The 8,499-nt window shown below is 40.9% G+C and overlaps 1 protein-coding gene across 1 annotated transcript; it reads left to right on the forward strand.

The window, feature by feature from the left end:
* The first annotated feature begins 276 nt into the window (after positions 1-276).
* On the forward strand, positions 277-7,529 carry LOC127752575 (uncharacterized). The gene is made up of 8 exons (XM_052277986.1): positions 277-643; positions 952-1,162; positions 2,270-2,925; positions 4,145-4,318; positions 4,411-4,527; positions 5,669-5,848; positions 6,093-6,139; positions 6,901-7,529. Exons 1-8 carry the CDS (start codon positions 593-595, stop codon positions 7,232-7,234), a joined length of 1,770 nt encoding a protein of 589 aa, XP_052133946.1. The 5' UTR covers positions 277-592; the 3' UTR covers positions 7,235-7,529.
* Positions 7,530-8,499: the final 970 nt, after the last annotated feature.

Raw genomic sequence — 8,499 nt, forward strand, 5'->3', positions numbered from 1 at the left:
GCCCTCTCTCTGTGGTGAAAAGGAAGAAAAAAAAGCAGGGGAACGAAGCAGAGATTAAAAGGGCAAGAGGGACATTTTTCTTGCCCGGACACACATGTCAGAGCTGCCAAACGATTAAAACCAAACAGAATAGCGACGGAATAGTATGAAGGGCACAATAAAGTTCGACGATGACATAGAGGTAGGCTCGAATTTTTTTAGTGACACAGAGAGAGGCACCATCTTTTTTAATGGCCCACATCTAAAGACCTCCCATGCTAAACCCAGCCTGGACGAGGCATACGAGCCAGGCTGAGAGCATTCGAGCAACCAAACACACCCGTCCCTTCTTCTCCTTCCCCTCGTCTCGCTCGTAATCGGCACAGGCGACCTCGACACACCACTTCACCCTCGCTCGGTCGGAGCAATCTTGCCTGCGACGCCGCCGCCGCCCTCGATCTCGGATCGTCCGCTACGCCCCTGCCTCCAAACCTTGCCGCGGCGATCGGAGAGGGGAATACCCAAACCCTAACGTTTTCGGCCCCTCCCCGCCGTCAGAGCTGCGCCGTGCGGTTCTGCTTCTTTTCTGGGCCTCGTCACCTAGGGTTCCGAGATGGGCGATCATAAGGCCGTCTTCATCTCCCTTCAGGAGCTATTCCCTCAGGTACGCTCGGGTCTCTTTCCCATCTCGGATGAAGCTCTGATTATTGCCATTGGTTTGGTAAAGAACGATTTTTATTCTGTGATATGTAACCTAACGAAGAACTGCTTATGGGCGGATATGTGGGAACATCTGATGGTGCTATGAGGTGCCCGTTGCGGTGAGGCGAGACTAGATTTTTTAGTACCATGAGGAAGATTTCGTGTTGCTTCTTGTGGGGGCTTGCGTGCCATGGGTTGTGTAATCTGCACTTTCAGTATTATACCTGCATTAGTTTTTTATTTTTATTTATTTCCTTCTCTTATCTGCAGGTTGATCCTCGCATACTGAAGGCTGTTGCCATTGAGCACCACAATGATGTTGATTCTGCTGTAGTCGCAATCCTTGATGAAGTCATGCCGTCTGTTACATCTACAAGTCCACCTACAGTTTCGTCTGTTCGTCAAGAAATTGCGCCATGCTGTATTGCAACTTCGTCAGCTTCTGATGGTACTTCTGAAACAGGGGATTCCTCTTCTGCTGGTAAGTATGTAATGCTGTATTTAGCGTGAAAGGTTTCCAATTGGGTAGGTTTGTTGAGATATATCTATCCTTACCGTAAAGTAGATCCAGTTGAAGATGTTAGCATGCATTTGATACTTCTATGTAGGATGATACCATTTCAGATCGTATGAATCTAATACAAGGATAGAAACCGAAACAAACCTATGAAGTTCTGTCACCGACATTTATTTTACTTGTTTAAAATAAAAAAAAAACTGGCGGGTTAAGTTGTTATCAATTAACCAAATGATGTAAGAGCATGCCCAACAGTCTCCTAATATTTAACTCCCAAAAATTCTAAATTGGAAATATGAAAACAAAAATTAGGCTCAACTACCACTCCCTCCTCCAAGAGAAACCCAAAAATTAAATCCCAATAGTCTGATGGTTTGCCACATAAGCAGTGTGGGACCACTTGATAGTTGATCGGCCTCTTCCCCCTCCGCTGTACGCACGCCTGATCCTCCTCTCCCTGCCCACAGGCGGCGCCGCCCCCACCGCAGGTCGCCATCGCCCCCAGCCAACCAGTTGCCGGACTGCTGTGCTTGCCTTAATCTCTTGAAAAACGGAACACTGAGATATTGGAGTGTATTGGGTGCGTTCGTGGCAAGGAGGTAGTCCCCTAGCCAATCTCACTGATCTGTTGTGACATAGCCAAACAAGAGAACGCCAGCGATGGAATGGATCAAACAGGTGGCAGACGAGGGCGCAAAGAGGCGTGGGAACGTTTCGCTGCGCGCGCGAGGAGGCCGGTTTCGCTGTGGTTGGGGGTGAACAGACTCCCCTACAAATACAGAACAAGAAACCAGGGTTTGGGAATCATAAGTATTGGGCTTGAGGATAGGGTGACTGTTGGATTGGGTTTTTCAACAAAAATCCCCTATTTTCAGGATTGGGATTCATTTAGCAAGTCTATTGGGCATGCTCTAAGGCAGGTTAATCATTTGTTTCTGTTAATTTTTTTAAGTGACTCTCTATGGAGCTCAACTTAGTTTTATTTATAGCCATTTCTTTCTGTTGTACTGTCACTTCTTATGCTTCCCATTCTTTTTGGGCATTATTCTAATGAGTGGATTTTCACATCAGGGCATGGTAAGCAGGTTGAAGTTGATGAAAATGTCCACTCTACACAATGCAAATCTTCTATGGAGATCACAAATGATAGGCAAAGGAATGTGGTGGATGAAGTGGAATCACATTCATCATACCCATGGATGAATGAACAACTTCACCTGCCTATCCGCAATGTCCCAGAACCTGTTGATATTTCTTATGTTGGACATGACGGACATTTGTTAAGTGAATATCTAGATGCAATACTCAATGGAGAAAGTGGAAATTCTAGCACACAACCCAATGTTGCATATGTCCACAAGCAAGATTCTGACAACCCAATCCCAGCTGATGGTTGTGTTACAAAGGATAATTCAATCACTTTACCTCTTGATTATGTGGACATAAATGATGTGAATTATTCCTTGAAGTCTTCTGCTGGTGTTTCCAACAGTGAAGATTCATTTGGAACCTGTGGAACATATCAGTTTGCCCATGTGCTGAACATTCCGATTCCAGACGCTAGAAAATCCTCTAAGGGGCTTGGCGGAGAACAGGACACCAACAGCATCGGCAAAGCTGACTTGCTCCCTGATCTTAATTTGAATCACCTTGCTACCATTGCTTCAACTCATTCTGTTAGTATTGAATCCCTCGATGATTCCATTTCTGATGCCAAAAGCAATAAGGTACTCCAATTATCGACTTGCCAGAGACAATTGTTTTCTGTAACACTGCATATGCTCTTTGCTGTGCATTTACACTTATAGATATACACTTGCTCCTGTTGGTATGTGCTTTTCCATTTTGTCTTCTGACATTTCATGGTTTGGGTTAATTTTTGTTTCTATGTTAATCTCAAAGCTCGCTTACTGGGTAGGTGAAAAGAAAAGCTTTTTGGGTGGTTGTTCTGGTGTGTTGATGTTGTGTACTTTGAAAATCTGGATTGAATGGCATAACAAAATTGGGACTTCAGGGTGCTATGAGCTTTCTACGTTTCAGTAGTGGTTCATCTATAGGAATGAAGCGAAGAACTATTGACTAAAAATAAATTTACTTTTGTTGACTACTTTGATGGGTATAGGAGATGAGTAGTTATTTTATTGAATGATAAAGAGATGGAAGATTTGACATATTTAACCTTCATCCGAAAAGGAGTTCCCTTTTGTACATGAATCTGGATAAGTGCATGTCCAGATTCGTGTTGGCAAAAAACAACTCCTTTTGGCATGGAGGTAATACCAAATAATCATATAGTTGTAGGAGAGTATGCTGATTGGATTTCAATTGGCTCATTGGCCATTAACTTTTAGCTGGCTTGTCATGTTGCTAATCAGGCAATCAGACCTGGCTGAACAGATTATGATAAGTCGTTCAGGGCTATGGGTAGTGTATTCTTTGCGTGCCATTCTCATGGCTAGCATCTATATTACAAGGATGACTGACAGTAAATTGACGAGTCACTCAGTGTTCTTGAAGTCGGCCTTAGGCACTGCTTAGGTGTCTATTAGGTGCTCGGTGCCATGTAGCCAGAGTGATAGGCATTAGATGGTGAATTAGGCACCTAATCTGCCTTGGGAGCCTGTTGCTTTTGAGTGTTCTATCTAGCTTTTATGTAATAGCACCAATTGTTCGGGATTTACTGTTCACTAGTCGAGTTGGTCGTAGGCACCCCTAGGTTCTGTTGGCCCTGCCAACTATTTAGCGTCTAGCACCTTCTTAAAGCATGGATCGACTTTGAGTTCCTGGGTTAAATGCAAGCTGTACTATCACTAAAATTACTAGTACATATTTTAGGCTGTAACAGTTTCTCTTTTCATTCACAACACTAATGTAGTTACTGCCCTGTACATTGTATATTATAATGGTTGGTTTAGATTGTTGCTGAAGTGCTTGGACATTATGCAGAATGATCTGTTACCTTCTCTAGAGTTGGTCTCTAAGATGATACAGGATGTAGAAGTTCTGGAAGAAAAGGCTGAAGTGGCCAAGCATGAATCATCTATTGCTGGGACAAGCATTCTCACCAAAGTGGGGAAGCTGAAGGAAATGTTAAATCATGCGAAGGAAGCAAATGATATGGTTTGTTCTTTTATGACATCATATTTTACTGAAGAGGGAACTCCTAATTCCTTTTTACATAAAGCAATCTGTGTAATGAATTTTATGTGCAGCATGCTTGTGAGGTTTTTGGTGAGAAATCTATTTTAACCACAGAGGCACGGGAGCTCCAATCGCGACTTCAGAGGCTGTCAGATGAGAGGAAGAACTATCTAGTGGTAATTGAGGAGGTATGTTTTATGTTTCTTGTGCACCAATTCTTTTTTGACATTGCTTATCCTGCATGAAAGCCACAAAAGGCAATGTGCGCAAAATTTTAACATTAAATGTCACAAAACACTATGTTTGGAGTCATACGTAAATGTAACACAAAACAATCATGCTTTAAATTTTCTTTTCACATAGCATACGGTTAAAAGCCAGCACAGACCCCAGGTTTTCGCAATTGCAGCGACATGTGGTCGTGTGAAGTTGTATGTTAGCTGATCCTTGCAAAGGCAATGGTGATGTCACATTGTCTTTGGCTAGCCAGCTGCAGCAATTGGTCTCCAGCCTGCTCCTCAGCATACGGCATGATGCAGACTCAATGCTGCAGGTGCTAGTCATGCTCAATTTTGATTCACAGTTAGGGGGGAGTGGGGAACCCTGTGCCAATTGGTGGTTGAGGTCAAGTGCTGCTGTCTGGTGTATCATTTTTGCAGCGGTGTCATTGAGTGGAGATCAGGAAGAGAAAGTTGAGAGATGGTAGGGATTACGTAGAATGGAAGAAAGAGATAAGGTGGGATTGGATTAGGGAGAATGATGAATTTGGTAGCAGGATGTTTTCTTTAGTCTGTGATGCGATCTTAACCTGGCAAAAGGTGCCCACCTGATGTGGTGTCTCCTTTCCACCCCATGTGCCTACGTGTCAGTCTCGATTGCTAAAACATGATATTTTGTGTTATATATGGGGCTATGGGCATATGGCCTTCTACATGGTGTTAAGTGAAACAAACACTAAAACCTGGTGTTTAATGTGACACTCTCAATATGTTGTTTTGTGAAATGTATACAAATGTGAAAGATAAAAATGAATGGATGTGCTATATTAGACTGGAATTTCCCTCGTGTGGCTAATTTGGTCTTTATGGTAGAGGGTGTGTAATTGTCCTATTTTGACTTTGCTTTCTACCAAAACACTGAATGATGGCTACAGTTGCAACTCTTCAAATGTTCTGTTCTTTAATCTGTTGCAGATTAAGAATAGTGAAAAAAACAAACAGTCGCTAATAGTTTGCCCTTTGCGGTGTGTAATACTATAATTACAAACTTTGTTCACTTCGTTATGCTGAATAAAAGATAAATTTAATTTTTAGTTTTATTAATCTATAGATACGCCAAACACTTGAGCACAGATTGGTTGCTGCACAACAAGAAATCGATGCGGCTGAGGAGAAGAAGATTCAAAAGGAAGCTTCTGCTCAGGCACTGCTTGATGAGCAGGAAAAGGAGATGAACTTAGCCGTTGAAGAATCAAGAAAGCTGCAGAAAGAAGCTGAGGAGAATTTAAAGGTATCAGTCTGCAGCCTTTAAACACTAGCGAACTTTAAGTACTACCATTATCTGTACTATTTTCTTTCCTTTATGTAATCCATATTGTAAGGATCATTTCTTCTTGAAGTAGTTAGCTATGCACCGCTTATGTTTGAAGTACTGATGGTAGTGAACTATAACTTATGCCTAACAAGAAAAATATTCAAAACTAAGCTGAAGTTATTTCCAACTACTAATGTTAAATGTACTGTTTGATGGGCAGCTGAAGGCATTCTTGGTTGAGCGGGGTCAAATCGTTGATACATTGCAGTAAGTTCTGAAGTCCGAACTTCTCATCTCATAAGCGTCACTAAGCTATTTAATTCAGTTACAAATCATCCTAATGTGTACTGCTAGAGATGTTGGACTAGTTGATTTTTTTTATATATTTGGATGATGCTCACCAACAAATATCTTTCTCTTACACATTCAAATAATGTATTTCCTGTTTTATTAAACACAAGCGTGGTACTTATAAAATGCCACCTTGGTGTTCTTGTCATATTAGAAATTGATTTTGTCTCCACGTTCTAAAACAAGTGAACAGAAAAGTAACTCCTCTGCCAAACATGAGCAACTCGTATGTGATACTTTTAATTATTCCAGTGTATTCATATGTTACTCCCTCTGTTCTGTTATGTATGATGTTAGTTGTAGGATGGAGTAGTATTTTATCTGCAACAGTGTGCCATTTAACTAACCGTAATAAATGATTCATAGCACTTGTAGCAGACTTTGCTGTTTTATATAAACTAGCTAAATACCTGTTCTTTGCTACGGATAAAATGAATTCTACATGTGCTAACATTGTTCGGAACAATTTCATCCATGTCTGTATTTGCATGATAAACTTAAATTCTGAGACGAAAGAAGATATTGGTAAATAATATTTTAGTACATAAAGGGTAGTTGGTAAAAAGAATACAACAAAGTTGGTGGTCACTGCCACCACCATTGCTCTCTTTTAAATGAGTATATAGAGTATAGATATATATTAAGTATTCTAATTTAATCCTTATCTGTATTTGCAGAGGTGAGATGACTGTGATCTGTGAGGATGTGTCCCAACTCAAACAAATAGTGGATGAGCGCTTATCGTTCTGCAAGTTACAGCGGTCAAAAATGTCGAGCCTCTCCTCTTCGCTGCAATCTTCGCTTCACAAGAGTGGGAGTTCTGCTGATAGGGCTATTGAAGCAGTTGAGTCTACAGATAAACATACAGTAGCCGAGGGTGCTAATGCAGCGGTTGGTGATGATCCAAATGGCAGCAAAAGAATCATCCGTGTGTGGAATGGCAGTGGCATGGCTGACAAAAACAATGGCACAGGGGGGGATACCAACGAGGATGGCTGGGAATTTTGCTGACCTGAATGGCTTTAAAAGTGCAGGGTTGTGTAAGGATCGTTGATATGTAGCAAACCGGACGTCATAATTATGCATAAGCGGTCTATTTACCCTTGTTTTCTCATTTAGGAGACCAAATAAAAATTAATTGGTGAATTGACGACTAGAACCCATAATCTCATGGTTCATAACAAACTCTCCTAACCAATTCACCTTATGACACTATGTGGTTTGAGATCATTATTTGCTTTCTCTATATATCTGTTCAAATTTGGTGAACACAAACCCGTTATGTTATTTTAGGAAATATACATTGTTACTATGGTTTGGTAGTAACATTATCGCAAAAGTGCAGTAACACGATACGTTACTGCGAAATTTATAGGTCGTTACTGCGAAATTTGTAGGTCATTACTGCACTTTTTGCAGTAACATCGTGGTGAATTTGCAGTAACAGAGAACATATGGTTGTAACGGTACTACTATAGTATCACTGCTTGTGCATAGCTAAATTTTTAAATCTCAATCTTGTGTAAAATACAAGTGCTAAAAAAGTGCATGTGTATGGTCACAAGTTAACACAAGTGCTAAAATTACTTCTCTTTATCCATACAAAAATATATAGAAGCAAAGCTTATTACAAATAAACTTTCAGAATTCTAATCCTTAAACAATAATATCTCTCACATTGCATATTATTTTTTAGAACCGTTTTCATCATAATGCTTTAAAACGACATTACAGCGAGAAAAATAGTCCTGGTACTACACGATGATCGAGACACAAATGCTTTTATAACGTTGTTACTGTGTGGAAAGTAGTAGTGTTACTGCATATTATTGATTGTCGCGTTACTATGCCGTTCTAAAGTGACGAGAACTTAAAAAAAAAGTAAATCTCAATCTTTAGAGAGCAATATCTCTCACATTATATAGTATTTTTCTAATCCGTCTGCACCATGATGTTCGTAAAAAAATGATTAACAAAACTAGATCTATCATGACTACTTTTTGATGTTGTTACTACGAGAAAGTTGTCATGTTACCGCACGACGACCGTTATGTTACTGTGAAATTCCTGCGAGACGTGAACAGCAAAGTGGTGGGTGGGGGAGAGAGTCAATGGGCGGGTTTGACTCGGGTTTGACCGGCGGAAGGAGGCTTTGACTTGCCTTTGACTGAGGTGGGAGGAGGGATTTGAGCCTTAGAAAAGGTGGGGGAGGGATTGGCCAAAGGGAGAAGAGGGAGGGGGGGTAAAATAGTTACTGGGGAGGGGTGTATATAATC

Source organism: Oryza glaberrima, chromosome 10 (genome assembly GCF_000147395.1).
Source record: "Oryza glaberrima chromosome 10, OglaRS2, whole genome shotgun sequence".
NCBI classification, from domain to species: domain Eukaryota; kingdom Viridiplantae; phylum Streptophyta; class Magnoliopsida; order Poales; family Poaceae; genus Oryza; species Oryza glaberrima.

Coding starts and splice junctions, on each gene's coding strand:
- LOC127752575 (XM_052277986.1), top strand. CDS start 593: ATGGGCGATCATAAGGCCGTCTTCATCTCCCTTCAGGAGCTATTCCCT. Junction 4,528..5,668: donor ATCTAGTGGTAATTGAGGAG/GTATGTTTTATG, acceptor ATTAATCTATAG/ATACGCCAAACACTTGAGCA. Junction 6,140..6,900: donor CAAATCGTTGATACATTGCA/GTAAGTTCTGAA, acceptor CTGTATTTGCAG/AGGTGAGATGACTGTGATCT.